The sequence below is a fragment of the Oenanthe melanoleuca genome, chromosome 3, assembly GCF_029582105.1.
Source record: "Oenanthe melanoleuca isolate GR-GAL-2019-014 chromosome 3, OMel1.0, whole genome shotgun sequence".
NCBI classification, from domain to species: domain Eukaryota; kingdom Metazoa; phylum Chordata; class Aves; order Passeriformes; family Muscicapidae; genus Oenanthe; species Oenanthe melanoleuca.
In genome coordinates, this window is record NC_079336.1 from 68,957,652 (window position 1) to 68,974,737 (window position 17,086).

At 38.8% G+C, this 17,086-nt stretch overlaps 1 protein-coding gene across 1 annotated transcript in view; it reads left to right on the forward strand.

Annotated features, from left to right (window-relative positions):
* The window catches only part of GALNT2 (polypeptide N-acetylgalactosaminyltransferase 2), an 89,734-nt gene extending 78,338 nt beyond the window's left edge, over nucleotides 1-11,396 (forward strand). The window contains exons 12-16 of the mRNA XM_056486586.1: nucleotides 1,325-1,417; nucleotides 1,612-1,695; nucleotides 3,390-3,516; nucleotides 7,248-7,367; nucleotides 8,446-11,396. Of these exons, the coding sequence (XP_056342561.1) occupies nucleotides 1,325-1,417; nucleotides 1,612-1,695; nucleotides 3,390-3,516; nucleotides 7,248-7,367; nucleotides 8,446-8,601 (580 nt within the window). The 3' untranslated portion in view covers nucleotides 8,602-11,396. The remainder of the gene's footprint in view (nucleotides 1-1,324; nucleotides 1,418-1,611; nucleotides 1,696-3,389; nucleotides 3,517-7,247; nucleotides 7,368-8,445) is intronic.
* The last annotated feature ends 5,690 nt before the right edge of the window (nucleotides 11,397-17,086 follow it).

The window sequence follows — 17,086 nt, forward strand, 5'->3', positions numbered from 1 at the left end:
GTGTCACATGAAGCCTGAGCTGTTCTTCATCCCTGTGTATGGGGCAGTGGGATGCAGGCAGGTATTCTGGCCTTGAAAGTGCCTTTGGAATCATTAAACCCTGGCAAACCAAGCAGTTCCTCTCACTACACTAAAATCTGTTTGGCCTGTGGGCAGGCAAGCTTGTTGCTGAGCAGACAGGAGGGACTGAATGACTAACACATGGACCTGAGAGACTGCAGGTAAAGATACACTCACATAGCTTCTAATCTGAATCTAGTAGAATTTTGCTTACAAAGTCTTTGAAAGAAAAAAAACAGTCCTCAAACAAAAAAATTATTCGGGTCTGTCCTGTGAAAATTTTATTTAGTCCTTTTTGCTCAGCAATCTGCAAGCCTCCTCATTTAATCCTGACTATGTTTTGTCTTTTGAATTGGAAAATCATATTAAAGAAGTTATTGGCTGACTGAGTTCACTCCAGTTGCTTTAGAGGAACTTTCTGCCAAATGTAAAATAAGCTCCAGAGCATGGCAGTTACAAGTGAAGTAAGACTTACTTTTCAAAGCATAAAATTATAAACAAAAGAAGTAAATGAGTTTTACATGGAAGCCAGGGGAGGGAAAAAGCTGTTGGACCCTGTTGCAGTCCAAAAGGAAATTTAAAGGCACCAGTTACATAAATACAGGAATTTTAGTTAGAGATGTTTGATTAGAAATAAAACATTTCATTTAGGCTTTTTCACATTTATTGCAATAATAAATCTCTCTAAAATTTTAAAACCTTTCCTCATACCTCAGCTACAGAAGACTTTTTTGTTTCATCGCTTTAAGTATTGTAACAGCTTTTGGTTTTTTGGAACCTTAAATGCTCTACTGGTAGGAATAGGATGAAGAGTGAAAATATCTTGTGTTTGTTAGCATATTTGTTTTCAAAAATGTAGAAGACATTTTTAAATATTGCCAGTTGAGATTTTTATGTTTCCAATTAGCTTGCTTTATCCAGGTGAGCACTCACTGAATTTGTCTTCTGTCAAGTTACTCTTATAAAAAGATCAACCAAATATCAACCTATTAAATTCCATGAAGTTTGTAGAAAGAACTCAAAGCTGTGTGCTAAATTCTGGATGAAAACCTGAAGCAGTGATGTGTGGAAAAGACATAAATTTCATTATAAATGCATTGGTTTCAGTTATGTTACTCTAATGGTTTTCTATTACTTGGGTCTGTTATAAGGAGTCTTCTCAGTGTAGTACTGGGAATGGTTAAAATCAGCCTGTGGGAAAATTGCATGGTTTAATTGCCCCTAGAGAAAATATAACCTGTGTGTTTCATGTGATTGTCCCTAGAAATACACGCAGGGCAGCCGAAGTCTGGATGGATGAGTATAAAAATTTCTACTATGCAGCAGTGCCTTCAGCCAGGAATGTACCTTATGGCAAGTAAGTCACATTTCTCTATTTGTCTATTCTTCATGACACAGCACCTTCTGAGGTGAAAGCAGTGCTAAATCTGATGATGTCCCTTTAAGGTTTATTTCTACAGTTCTACTATTCTTGAATTTTCTATGTATGCCATAAAATATATGGAGACAACAGCCTGACTTTGAAAACTTTTTTTTTTTTGTCTCCTCTAGTATTCAAAGCCGAATGGAGCTCAGAAAGAGACTTAGCTGCAAACCCTTTAAGTGGTATCTTGAAAATGTTTATCCTGAGTTACGGTGAGTTTTGGCTGAAACAGAGTTTATACAGAGTTCTCTTTTTTGCCCTTATTGGTTTTTCTCCGTCCTTGGATGTAAAGGATGTGTTTTACTTTCTCTGAATGCAATGCCACATGCAGGTTTATTTGCTTAGTTCTGTTCCTGAAGAGTAGTTTTCCCCTAGTTAGCTGCTTTTTCTACTTACAGCAATTACTGCTGGTGTATTTTAGAGAGCAATGTCCAAAGGACTGAATTTACCTGAGCCTGAAGTTAGTCTCCTACACAAGCCACTTGCTCAAAAGCACATATTGTGTATCCTGCTGTCATCCCTTTAAAGCTTTTGCCATGCCTAAGCAGATGCCTAGTTAAGTGAGGAGACTGAATCTAATTGCAGTACAAATGATGACAGTGAGCAGACAAGAGGGCCTGGTGTGTTTGGCAGGCAAGGTAGATGCCTAAGACTCTGAAGCTGAGTCTCCTGCTCCTTCTTGTCTCATTTTCTCTTATCACTGAATAATCACTGACTTTTGGGAAGGGCTGACGGGGGAAAGTGAGGGATGTCAATGCAGTTTTTGTAATATGAATGCATCTTCTCTTTGAGGATTTCTCATTAGTTAAATACTTTTTGAAGGGATAGAAAAATTTTGATTAAATAACCCATTAAGAACTGTGTTGGTCATATCTGATCCCACTAACTAATCTGACTGGTCTGTCAACCTAATATTGGTAGTGTAGTGGTGTTAAGATATTGTGTGTATCTTGTAGGAATACTTGTTTTTTTTCCTGGGCCCACTTCATGTCAGTGGTGCCAGGTAACTGCTAGTGACATACAGGCTTGAGATGCAAAAGCAGCACCAGCTATTACAGCCCCAGTGCAGCATGTGCAGAACCATACATACTAACAAGTCTCATAAACCAGGATGATACTGAGGAAGTAAGTTTTCCTTTATTTTCTCTTAAAAGTGCCAGAGGATTCTTGGTTTTTGTTTAATCCGTGAGAAAAAATGTCTCTCCTGGAAAATGTGCTACCATAAGTATTGCTTACATGTAATGTTCTCTTGTTCTGTCATCCCTTGTGCTCATTCTGCTGGCTTGAATTATTATATACACATTATAGTCTGAAGTTTTTAAAGGCTCTGATATGCCCTAGTTTTACTGTTCAACATGAACTCATGGGCTCTACCCACAAATTTTCTTGCCTAGGGGTTTCCATGCTAGGAGTGTGCTTTATGTGCAACCATTAGAAAATAGATATTTAAAAAAAACCCTTAGATTTTCTTTTTTTCAAATTCCTAACCTCCTTTTCAACATTTCAGTAAAAACAGCCTGAGAAACATGTAGAGTGTCCTATTTCTGCCACAAGCTGTGTTGCCTGAAAAGACAAAAGGACTTGCTGAGCTAACTGATAACATTAAACTTTGAGTCATTTTAAATGATAAGTCATCTTTAAATTGATTTTTGTGCCGAGTTTTATGTTCATCCTCCTCCTCTTGTACAAGTCTTCTAGTACTGTGGGTGTGGTAAGCTTGCAAGTTTACTCATGCTTGATCAACAAGAGATGATTGAGATTTCCAGATGTTAGTCATCACTCATCCTTAACCTCTCATCTTAAAATTACTCTGAGTATTTTTGCAAACAAGGAGTTTAAAAAGAAACTAAGAAAAACTTCCCAGATAAACCCTGAACTGAATCAGATATTTCTGGTTTTGTTTTAGGGTACCTGATCATCAAGATATAGCCTTTGGGGCTTTGCAGCAGGGTACCAATTGCCTTGACACTTTGGGCCATTTTGCAGATGGTGTTGTTGGAGTTTATGAATGTCATAATGCCGGGGGAAACCAGGTCTGTATGCCATTCATTTTGTTTTCTACAAAGTCTTAAACAAAAGAAAGAAAGTGAATCTAAACTTTTTAACTCAAGCAGTTGCTGCGTAGTGGTGAGAGAAAGATGAATCCAAACCAGCACATCAGCTGTTGTAACAGATGGCCTAAAAACTTCTCCCTCAAATATAATTTTGCGTTTTCAGGTTTAGAATTTGAGCCCAGAGATTCATTCAGTGAGCATCACATTATCCCTTTCCTTTGTCACTATTAATGTTTGCTTTTGCACTAGAGGCCATAGCTTCCTTCCCAGGGGTTCTATACTTACATAGAAAGCTTTTTTTTTTTTTTTTTTTTTTCTTTCAGTTAAATGATTTTTTTGGGGACAATTTTTACTTAAGAAAATATTTGGGTTGTGTTAAGCATATGGCCTAAGGTCAGTAAAATAAAAGAATGCTTTGCTGTGCTGCACTATTAGTCATTTAGAGTTTGCAATAGTGGAGTAAAAAAAAAATCTGTCATAAATCCCCATTTGGCTTTTCTCGAAAACAGAGGTGCCTAAATGTTCACTCACAGTAAGGGGAGTGTTTTAACAAATCCTTTCTAATCCTACTCTTAAACTAATTGCAAATGTGTCAGATCTGTAAATGAGAGCATTAATTATTTCAAAGAATCTATTTATGCAGTTGTGACTTAGTTATCATTCATGAAATACACACAGAGGTTCTCACTGCTTTGTGTGCTGCTTTGTCACTAAATCATTGTCAGATTAAACCTGACTTTAAATCAAATATAATATTAATGTGTCAAGTACAGCTGTTAAAATAGAAGACTGACCAATTAAAAACTACTCTGGAACGAGTGTCAAGAGTTTGCTCTAATTTAATTTAGAAGGGGGAAAACCTAAAATAAGATGAAGCCTAAAATGAAGTAATTTCTTGGAAGATATATGATGACAAATCATTCAAATCAAGATGTGAGAAATGCCTCCTTTCCCTGTCATTAAGGAGAATTTATCTGTGGAGGCTTTTTCAATTGCCTTTATGAAAGTACCCTCATCTTTTCAGAAACCACAATGGGTTTTTTGGGAGAAGGGGTGGTGGTAGATGTGTCACAAGTGCCTTGTAGCAGAAATCTTAGAGCTTTCTGCTGATGTTGTGTATTCTTTGTAGATACACAAAGTTATCTTCCCCTTTCAAACTCCCCATCCCCTGAATCTGACCCTCTTGTTTCTATGTTGTTTTTTTTCTGTGGCAGTGACCTTGACAAACCACTATGCATTTGCTCTGAACAAATACCTTTGAGAGGACATTCAGACAGCTTAAGAGGCAGAATGGGTCAAAACCAGGTTTTATGTCCAAGTAGAACTCATATTGGGTGGAAAAGAAATAACAGCATGGGAAGAAAGGGATAGGGAACAAACCACAATCTTCAGAACTGTACTATGTGTTATTCTTACCAAGAGGTTTTTTTGGGGAGTTAAGAGCACTTGGATATTACAGGTTGTGGCAATCTTCTCCTATAACTTGAAGAGTGTACTCTGTCTTATGTTCAACATAAATTGCAAAACCTAAGTAAAAATGGGATTTCTGCCCCCCTTCTCCCCTGCTCTCCCCTCCCCCAGGTTGGTAGAACTCAGTGATAGTTGTGTACCTCCAGTGGGCTAAATAGCTTGTGGTGTGCCTGACAATGTGCAAATATGCAGGGTTGTGATGAGAAGCTCAAGGTAAAACCAAATGCACTTAGGTTCAAGGGGAAGGTTTCAGGTTAGTTGTATCTACTAACTTTTTATTTCTGATTTGACACAGGTTTTCTCAGATATTCTGATTTTTGCATAAAGCTATCAATTTTCCACCCCATGCCCTGAGCATATAGATACACTGCTTGCAATTTTTTTTCTCCTCTGGTATAGTGGAACTTGTTTCATCTTATCTCCATTATAGTCATATAATGTTACTGATCAGTGGAGGAAAGTACCTATACACTGTATCTCATAACATGAAGGCCATCATGTTAATGTTTCCAGCAACAAAGCTTGGAGCTTTTATGAAGCAGCTGTATTTTGACTTTTAAATGTGTTAACTTCTTGCATAATTTCTGTTGTGGTTGGGGCTTGTACAGCCTTTTGATGGAAGGATGAAGATGTATAAAGGCAATTATTTCCAGTCTCTAACTCTGACTGCAGGATTCTCAGACACAAGTTTTACTACATCCCTGGTAGTATTTCCAACTGTCATTTTTCACTATAGATCTTACCAGGGAAGAGTTCAGGGCCATTTGTAATTTCTGATAAGCTCTGAAAATAATTTGCTTAATTCCTTTAGTTGTGGCTAAAGAAGTGGTTATTAATACTTCATTATATATTAATGGTTCTTGTTGACATTTTATAAACTGGACAGGACTGAGAAGGCAAGTAATTTCATTGTCATCTGAGTTTAACATACTGAGAGTAAAAGGAGAAGTTATCAGCTTAAGAGTTTGGAAGACAAATAAAGGGATACACAGATTTGTCCTGGCTTTGCTTTGTTTTCCATAGTTATCATTCTTGTACTTACAGAATATGTTTCCATCCAGTGACTTGGGACCTGTATGATTGTGATTACTTGTAATTTCTTGGATTGCAAGTTCTGACGGTGTTCTGAGCATCTCTTCCCTAAGAGATTTAGTAATTGTAAAATCTGCTGAGTTTCAAAGTAGTTAAGATTTTTATTTCTGAAACACTGATAATGTGCAAAGTAACATTTAGATGTTATTTAACATACAGGCTTGGCCCTGTATGTCTAAGATTTTGTATTATACAACTCTAAATCCTCTTTAGTTGCTTGAGAGAAGCTAATCATGCCATTTTAAGTAGTTTATAAGCATGATTTGGAACATTAGCCTGGCTTTAATCAAGTGGCTTCTTCCCTCAAAGGATAATTAGACAAATGGAGACCACTGTGGACCCTGGAGACCAAACTTGAAAGGAGAGAGGCATATGGAGAGAGTCTGAACATCAGTGCAAGATCAGGCTCTGTGTGAAAAGATGCTGAGATCTAACAACTGGGCAGCAGTACATTCAGAACAGCTTTTCTTTGTTCTCTATTTAAGAGTTGCATATTTAAATACATTTAATGCAGATTGCTGTACATCATGCCTTGGATGGGAGGGAACATTCTCTCTAGCCCTTTTATATATTGCTTTCTGGTGCTCTTTATTGTATTAAGAACTGCTGTTTCCTCACTGTGGTCCATGTGCTTTGTTCAGTATGTGGGCAGGGTGGCCAGTGGTGCTGCAGACCAAGCCTTTAGGTTTTCTATGTATTTAATTTTATATATATATGTGTGTGTGTATATGTATATATATATGTGTGTATATATATATAATTTTTTAATACATATTTATACATGTTTGAAAATGTAGAAATCCTTCCATGTAGAAGACAGGGGGAAGGTGTAAGACACACACACATGACAACAGGCATCTAACTAGATAAGCATTTGGAGGAATACCTTCCACGAGGCCCTGTGTGGCTGCCTGCAGCAGCTGTGTAAAGCCAGCAGAGGGAGCAAACAGCAAGCTCAAGCCTGAGCTGATGTGGGGACACTGAAGCAATTGGAATTACTGTGTTTGAAAAAGACTTTTTCTCATCTCCTGCCCGGTGGGAAGCTCTTAATGTTTTAATGCTCATGCATAGCTCTTTGCAGGATTTTAACCTGTGCTGTATATGTAGGGATAGAAAATTTTGTACATTTTTTATTTTTTCTTTTTTAGGAATGGGCCTTAACAAAGGACAAGTCAGTGAAACACATGGATTTGTGCCTTACTGTTGTGGACAGAGCTCCTGGTTCACTAATAAAACTTCAGGGCTGTAGGGAAAATGACAGCAGACAGGTTAGTATGTCATGATTGTACTCTGCAAACAGTGGGGAAAACAAGGGTGGTGAATAAACAATGCACTGGTGATGATATCTTCTATAGGCTCTACTTTTACTGTTGTTTGTCTGTGTGAAGCTAGGGTTCATGATGTCATAAAGGCAGAATATTTATCCCAGCAGGGGCCTAATATAAAGGTTTCATCCAATGATATATAATAGTGTCTAACTGCCATGTGTTACTTCTAAAAGAGTTTATATGTTCCACAATGTCCTTTTGAAAGGTCTCACTCAGTGAAGTTTGAATATTATGTATTTTGAGTCTCAAAAGAATGTGATTTGGCTTTCCTTCTTTTCAATTGTGGCCTGTTTATAGCAGCACAAGACTCCTTAAATTAATTTTTATCAATGCAGCATTGTAATTTCATCTATTTCCCATGCCTGAGGAAAATCACATTTGCAGAGTCATACCATCTTTTTGATCTAGTCATAACACAACTCATCTCTTTCTGCTCAGTCATTAGTTCTGATCATCTGCCAGCTTCCTTGCTTCTGTATCTCTGTTTTTGAAGACAGGTAACTGAAACACTGTTTATTGATGAAGGAAGGAATATTCTTGGCACTTTTTTTTCCCCCCAATCCTGTATTTGATATTTGTTCTGTCCTTGACATCAGTGTGGACAAAGAACTTTTGACAGCACAGATTTCTTGTCTTCTGTAGAATTGAAAGGTGTCTGACAAGTTTCTGGATTTCTGTGAAGTTGTCTATAGTGAATGTGCTTCTTGCTTCTCTATGCTCAGTATTGTAGTGATGTCACACAGGTAACAGGGTGGGACAGTGTATTGGAGAAGTTCTGAACTAGAGGGAAATGTGTTGGTGTATTGTGTCTTGCAGAGTGTTAACAAAAAGAAGAGCTGTTTTGGCAAGGCTTGCCGGAACTTACATACTTGTACTCAAGAATCATCTAAACTGCTCCTATTATTGCAGTTTGTACAGCTTTCCAGGCACAAGCCAGGGAAGCTTATGATGGCTTCAAAGGACAGGATGTAGAATTTTACCTGCTTTTCCAGGTCAATAACTGTATTTTCTCTTTCAGAAATGGGAACAAATTGAAAGCAATTCTAAACTGAGGCACGTTGGCAGCAACCTCTGTCTAGACAGCCGAAATGCCAAAAATGGTGGTCTCACCGTTGAGATCTGCAATCCTTCTTTGTCACAGCAGTGGAAATTCACACTTAATCTGCAGCAGTAGAAGGACTTACAAGCAAAATGCTGTTTCAACTGAAAAACATTGGGCAAAGTTTTGATTGAATTACTGATGTATTTCTTAAAACTTTCCACGGAACTTATATACCTCAGTATTCCACCTTTATCTGAAAGTAGAGTGCTGAAGCAGACACCAGGGATCCAGGGGACTCAGAGCACTGCAAGGATGTCACTGAGCATTACTTCACAGGAAGAAGGAATTGTGCTGCAGACTTCAACTGTTCCTTTCTGTCTTCAGCTACTACTTGCACAGCAGATAATTAACTCTAGGAACAACTGACGTATTATAAACAAAAGGATCTGAAGAAACATCTGTGGGGAACAGTGTGGGAGGGAGGGTGGGAAAAATTACTAGGAGAAGGTCATTTGAAAACTCCATTGGAATAGAAGTCATGGTTTGTCAATTCCAGAACCAGAAGTGTCATTTTGAAGTTGGTTTTTTTTTTTTCCTCTCCTGTGTGTACTTGGTAATTTGATTATGAACTTTTCTATGATGGACTCTAAATATAAATATATGAAAGTATATATATTGTCAGCTCCCAATGATTTGTATCAATTTTCATCTATAATTATCAACAAAGTGATTGACATATGTATAACCAGAAATTGGATTGGAGTGCTAGGAGAGAGAAACTGAGGGTGTGGATTTTGTGCTGCTGGGTATGATGTCCGTGCTAACACTGGATGATTTTGCTTTGCAAACTGGATCTACTTCCTAACATTTCACCCTCTCTAGAGATCATGAAACTCAGGAGGAGACAGAAAATAGCAGAGCAAGTCAATGCATCTGCCCAGATGATTGCTTGGATTGTTTATTCCAGCTTGGGAATTCATCACCTGTTCTCTGGATAATGTTAAACCTGTACTTGATATTTGTGTTGATCATTTCTGTAGTACTTTGTCTTTAAAATATTTCTTCCTTTGTTACAAAATTACAGAAACTGCACGGAGCTTTTGTGCAGCCGTGTTGGTTCAGCAGAGTTTTATTCTGGGCCCTAATGAGGAAAAAATAAGTCTCAAACTCCCCTTTTGAGTTGTAGAAATAAGTTAGAATTGTAATACCACTGACAACAGCACAAGATCTGAATTTTAATTTGCAAGGATGAGCAGCTATGTAATATCTCTGAATTGCACTTGCTTAATTTATAGACCAACTACTGGGGAATTTTCTTCCATTTTGTTTCTTTAAATGTAGCTTTTGAATGCATTCAGGCTTGACTCTGGGAATCAGCCTGGATACCTGCATAGCCTATGTGTTTTTAACCATAGAGCTTCTGCATTTTACAGCTTCAGTCCAGCTGATGTCTTTTATAAAACAATACTGTCAAAGGTAACCCCAACTTTGACCTGTCCTTTCTTATGTTTGCATAGATTATATACTTTTTTATTAAAAGCAAATGCTTCAATGAGCTTTTAAAATGAGAAGGAAAGTAAATAAGTATTAATAAGTGAGACAGAATTGACAAAAATTAGTGCAGAGATGGAGTGCTAGGAAGTGATTTTGGAAAGACGGATCTTGGAAAAATATAAGGGTTGATCATAAGGAGAGGAAAAACATCTGCTGTACTGTAGTATGCTGGTACAGTCCCCCTCTTTCTTTGTCCTGGGAGTAGAGTAGTTCCTGATTTTTTGTTTTCCCTTGGCTGTACCTATGCACCAGGTATAGAGATGGTACTCATGGGCAGGGTGGCTTCACTCTGCCAGTCAGTGTGCCCATAGATACCTTGTGTCTGAAGTTATGACCTGCAGGTACCTGCTTACCTTCTGGATGGGGCCCTTAAATCCAGTTTTACCCATCCATCATCATCTGACTTTTTTATGAATAATTAATACTTTTTCTCTGCTTATCCACCATCCACTTTCTCCAAAACTTGCCTGTTTTAAAGGCCAGACAGTGGATAAACTATTTTCAGCTTTTAGTCTCTCCCTGTAGCCTTTTAACCTAGCTGAGAACTTGAAGATCATGTTTCATAAACATAGCAATAGATGCCTTTGTGTTTTGGAAAACAAATACTGAAATATGAGCTCAGCAGCAAACCAGTTGTTTGAGGCTTTGAAAAACAGAATTTAAAAGGAAATTTAAAAAACCAACCACTCAGCTTCAACTGTGGAGGTATTTCCTTTCACAGCTTTGATCTGATTGAAGGTAGTAAATCTGAAATCAGCAGATGCAACTCTGAGTATTGACCTGCCTCTTATCTCTGAATCAGAATTGCTAGTAAAAAGAAATTTAAAAAAATCCATATTCCATTGCTTAAGTCTTTAATGACTACAACATTCATAAAGTAGGAATATTTTTTTCAGTAATTCCCCATGGATGTTGTGCATAGGGGTTTTTTATAGGAGCCGTATGCTTTTCTTTGAGAGAACAAACAAGAAGTGGTATCCTTTTGTTATGTTTACATGACAGTGTGCCAAAGTTACTTACTGTGATTTTAGGGGTTTTTAATGCTGAAGAAATTCACCCATTTGAAAGATAAATGAAGAGCCCTTGAAGCAAATTGTGATGGAGTCTCCTGAGAACTTTTCTTACTGTCTTCAGAACAAGAATGGTGATACTGTTTATTTTGCAGATTTTCAAAACATAGTTAGGAAACTGTTTTTTTCAGTTGGTTTGAAAAGTCTGCTGTACAGAGCTTGTACTTGTTCATTTTATAGATGGAAACCATCCTTGAAAATTTGTTTAACTTAAATAAAGAAGAACGCTTTATAGATAAGAGTGTGCTGGTTAATAGAAGTGAGTAAAGCCAGTAAAAGTCTGCCTGGAGCTTGTAGGTTGAAGTAGTTTTCAGACTACTTTGTCTCACTTGGTTGCTTCATAAAGTTCCTGTTCTATAAGTGTGTATATATGAGTGAATATTTGCATTTATGAAAAGAGGTTGTTTGTGTTTAATACTATAATTTTGAGAAAATTATTTTAAAGTTGTGTTACACTGAGGAGAGGGCTAATGCTGGCTGTATAGTCACCTGAAAATATATTGTCAAGGCACTCTCCCTCCTGCCCCTCTAGGCCTGAGCTGCTGGAGATTCCTGCTGTGCCTGTCTTTGCTCCCAGTAATCCCAGTGCCTTGGGATGCCTGTGCTCATTGTGCTCAGGGGCTCCTGTGGTCTCCCTGCTCCCTTGTGCAGGGTGGGCATTCAGCTGCCTGTGCTGCACAAGATGATCCATTGCAAATATTGAAACCAAAAAATACTTTTTTATCTTTTTAATAAACGTTTCTTGGGGGCAAACACTCCACTGGTCTAGTTCAGGGAGTTTGCAAATGAACCTGCCCCAGGACAGCTGGGGAAGGAGCAAATTCCACTCAGGAGGTGTAAAAGGAGAATTTTGCTGCTCCTGTAAGGAGAAATGGGGATGCCAACAGAGCATGGCCTGGCATTGCCTTGGCAGGGTTGGCCTGCAAGCTAAGTGAGCTGGAGATGGGACAGAGCTCCAAAAATCTCATCTGCAGCCTCTTCTGCACCTTCTGTGCAGCCTCAGAGATACCACTGATCAGCTTCTGGGGCACATCATTCTTTCCCATTCCATGGCATACAGGGCTAGGTTGTTTGCTCTTGGTCTAAGCAACTCAGCTTTGCAGTCAGCCCTAAGGGCAGGATCAGCCAGCAGAACCTGCAGAAGCATCTATAGGAAAGAATGAAACTATTCCCACTCTTTTAATTGTACTGATAGGAAGAGTTTTGCCTTAGCAGCTTGTGGGAAAGGAAAAGTCACGGGTACAAACTTTATGTAGCAGAAGTCAATGACTTTCAAAATCTAAATTAAATCAAGGAAATAGGTCTTTAATATTAATGGCTGGCAAAATTAAAAAGGTCTTGTCAAGCTACAGTAAACAAAGGGAACAGTTTTCCATCTGCAGGTTGTATTTGAGAATGTAAATGAGTATTCTCTCTCTTAAATGCCCTTTAACACGTGGGAGCTGGCAGATGATGCCTAAAGATAATTACAACAGTCTTCTGGCAATAGGATCTTTTAATCTAACCCAGTATTAAATGTAGGAGTATGTTATGTCTCTGCCTAGAGTCTTCCATGGTTCCTGTGTGTACTGTTCTTAGTTCACTACTTAGTGTAAGTAGCAGGACTGAATGAGCCATCCAGCAAATTTTGCATTGCTGCTGACCAGAACTCCCTTGTTGCCACGTTACCTGAGTACATAGCTCTGATAAAAAGTTTCCCATTCCTTTTCTGCAAATTCAGATCATGCTTTTTAGCAGCATTTTTATGCATAGGTTTACTGTGCTGGCTTGTCACTGTTCATAAAAGCTGATGTCTTTATACTGCTTTTATAAGAGAATATTTAAGCTTTATTCCTTGTGGATTAACAAAGCATTTAAAATCCATAATTTTCAAAAAGATGCCTGTCTGTTTGGAAGAAAGCTGAATTTTGTGAGAGATAAAAATGTTGCAACCTGCTTGAGGTAAGGACTGTTGTCTTGTTTGAAGTGGATCCCATAGAGCATTGTCCAGTTCTGTTCTGAGGTGTTATTGCCATAGCCTTATTTGTTTTAAAGTGTTTAATTTTTGTACACAAATACTAATATTTATTTTGCCTAAGGTTTATTTTAAATGTAGCTGCTGTATGAATTTACATGGCCATGAGTGGCATGCAGGCATCACTTATGTCCTCCTTCAAGCCTGAAACACAGTGAATAATTTCCTATCAATAACTTCTTACAGAATGCTCTAGCAAGAGGCTTGTTCCTCTACAGAATCATTTCATATGAACGAAGCCACTGAAAAAAAACTCTGGGATAATAAGCCATGATTACAGAATGAGTACAAATATCAGGGTTGCAGCTTTTGTTAATCTGCACATTTTATTTACAGCCTAGCATCCAGTAGCTATTTTAAGATCTGCTTGTAATCAAGCTTAAAAACTGGGAATAAAGTCAGTCCACAGATGTTCTCTCTATAGCCCTCCAAGAGATCTGAATGGGTGCAAAATACCCTTTTGATTTGACTTGATTTCTTGCATCACAGCAGCCAGTTGCTGCTCTGTATGCAGAAAGAGGGATCTTTTTGATTTCAAGTTCCTATTTCTACCCAGCAGATGTTTTTAATCTAAGGATTTTTTGAGGTTTTTTTTAATTACAAAGGATCTGGAAGTAGCAAATAGCTTTTTGTCAAACCTGTATTAATTAAAGGTCACCTTTGGTAATCTGGAAAAAACAAGGTTAGAAAATTACTACCTAGGGTCTCTTGTGCTCTGGTAGTGTGATCAGCACCACTTCTGTAAAATACTTTTCTCAACTTTTGTGCCACCTCTCTCCCTGTCCAGCAGGTTGGTTTGGAAGTGAATGGGTGTGGATTCCTGGTGGCAGCTCTGTGCTCAGCTGAGCCAGCCTATTTGTTGCTGCTGACAGGGAAAGGAATGCTGATCCTGCCTCTCCTCCTTTGGGATAGTGTTTCTGCTCATTCTATAAGACAATATAGGGAAGACTGGCAAAAACAAACAAACAAAAAAAGAAAAGAGCCAGCAACCCAAATACAAAGTGTTGTCACCTTTGGTAGTGAAAGCACTTTGAGCTTGGCTTAACTAGAACATAAAATCAAGTGCTACGTTTTTATAAGAGAGACTGAGGTGAGGGATGCTCTGATTTGCCTCCCAGTTGAGATGCCTATTGTAATAATAATAATAGTTATAGTAATAATAATAACAACTTATGCCAAAAGAACCTTATTGCTATATCTGGAGCCAGCAGCACCTGTAGTATCAAGAGAGGAGGAACAGGGGTTAGAGAGACAAGATTTTAAGTTTTGCATCAAGGTCTTTGTTTCAGCATAAAGCCAGCGTTTGACAGGAGTTTCCTGCTAGAAAAGGATATAAAGGATATAGGCAGTCTGGACAAAGAAAATGCTCCACCCTGCATGCAGTTTGTGCTTTGTGTGACATGGAGCACACCATACTGGTGTTAGGCCCTCTGCCAGCTGGTTTCAGAATTGTGTGAAGATGTTGCTCTTACTTTTCCTGTTTAACGAGGTGTTTGAGAGAGAGGGGCATCTTTAGGTCACTGTTGAGGATCAGGGTTTCTGTCATGGGGGGAGCTTTAAAAGAAAATGAAAATTACACATGCATTCTCTTCTTGGTGTCTCAGTAGAAAAGGTAAAAAAGTGAAGCAGAAAAAGGTGCAAAGTGACAGGGTGTGGAGAAGGAGATGCAGGGCTCCAGCTTAGAATGTATTTCAAAGTCAGTAATTCATAGTTTAAGGAAAAATGAGATCAGGCCATCCTGTTCTCTACAACATCAGCTGTGACATCTTCAACAGTGATATCTGTGCCAAGTGCTCAGCTTCTGTTGGATGCAACCTCTGGCAAGAGCTCAGATGTAAAAGACCAGCTACATTTTCAGAAGTTTTTGGGATGGTTAGTTTTTAAAAATAAAATTCAGGAAGTTTAAACATCTTGAGAAACAGATGAATTTGAGAATCAGGAAATCTTCAGCTGATCTAATTCTCCTTTTGTCGGCTCTTCCAATATAAGTTTGTTTTAATGAATAATTGCTTCCAGGCTGAATGTTTAGCTTCAACTGCCAGCCATTTCCCTGCTGATTATGTTTAACTCCTTAAAATACTTTTTCATAGAATCAGAGCTTCTGGAATATGATTCTGTCATTTCTTTACTTTTGCCTTTACTGACTGAGCCCTTAAACTAAGAAGCAGGTGTTTCAGGTCACACAGAGAGCTACAGCTCTTCCCTGAGCAGTCCCCAAGGCAAACAGGGGGATAATGGGGGGTGAAGGTCCTCCTTTCAACTCCAGAAAAATAGGATGAGATCCCTATGGTTTTTACTTGTGTACGATTCCCACTGATGCCTTTCACTCACTTTGTTATTGGAGCTTTGTAAGAAAGACAGCCAGGCAGTGCTCTGAATAATCCTGAGGGGTGTTACATCTTTCTTGGCTTCCAGCAAATCCAGCATGGCAAGGCAAATCAGTGTTGGGCCTATAGCTGTTTATTTTTCTGGATGAAATCAGCAAAGAGAGCACTGTTAGATGTCCATGAGCAGTGCTTGCAGGCAGCTGATGGGAATTGATGCTCTGGAGGGCCTGTCCATTTGCTCAGGGAGCAGCCCCAAAATTGTCCACCTGGGAATCTCTGTGGTTCCCATTTTACAGAGCAGGATTAGGTCTGGAATGAATCAAAGTATTTGCACATCAAGCTGGTATATCTTAAGAGGGGAAAATAGAGACAGACATAGCTCAATTACAAGTGGCACAGAGTGGATGCCACTTTCCCTGCTGAATCTGAAGTCCTTTATCAGCAAGGAGCAAGAATTGTCCCATTTTGAGCTAGAGAGGCAGGGTGGCTGCACAAGAAGAGGTTAGATCCTGAACAGTAAGATGTGTATGGATAGAGAGTTAACTAGTGGATGTTCTTTGCAAGTTGTGAGTGAGAAGACAAAAAAAAAAAAAAAAAAAGAAAAAAAAAGATGTTTCCAAGTGCCAGGTTTAGAGCAAAAGCACTTCATATTGTTGAAAATTACTCCATAGATGTGACAACCCTTTCAGTGGCAAACAGGGCTGTAAAACATGCATATGTATCAATGTGCACTGGGAAGACTCTAAGATTGATGGGAGCTTGAAGGCCAGGTGAGGTAATACTATTTGGTTTTAATTCCATTCCTTTGGTCTTTCCTTAGGCAATTGGTTACTGATCCATGCTGGCTCATGTTTTCCACCTGAAGTGTCCTGAGGTTGGACAAACACATGGATGCACTGAGCACCTTGGAGCACAGCAGGCAAGAGAAGAGAGTGCAGCACCAGGAAGGTGCCAGGTGAGCACACCCAGGAGGAGTGACTGAGTAGCTGGTATTTAATGTGCTGAGTGGAGAATTCCCATCTCCAGCTCTCATTTCAAATTACTTTTCTTGCTACTTACAAAATGGTATCCTCAACCCCTCATGTAAAATGTGAAGGTGTTTCTGGCTGATTTTTATATTATAGTGGAAAATGGCTGCAAATGGTTTCTAAATTTCAGACCTTCACATTGAGAAAATATGGGGAAGAAATGAGTCTGGAAAGGATTAGTAAATTATTTTTGTATTTTATTATGAATAGCAGTTTAGTGCCTTTGGGGACCAAATTCTACATAATCTAAAGAATTTTATTCCTATGCAAAACTGCCACAGACATAAGCCCATAGAATCTGCATTTTCAATAGTCTCTTAGATAGAAGATGGCATCTTTGACATTCTGGTGTCTTTTCATTGCATAAGTCCCTGAGGACAGTCTTTGAGAGCTTCTGAAGAAAACAAGCATGCCATGGGATTTGCAATTAGCCTGGATGCAGAGATCTTTGTGCTGCATTTGAATTTTGACCTTCGTTAGCAGTGCCTGGGGAAAGGCTTGTGTGAGCTGCTGGAGATCCTCACCTGGCACAAAGGGGGTCCTGGTTCAAGGTGGGGCACCCTGGGCTCCATTGCTAGAGAAATCATGACAAAAAGGGCAGGTGGCTTTTGCCCCTGGGAGCCC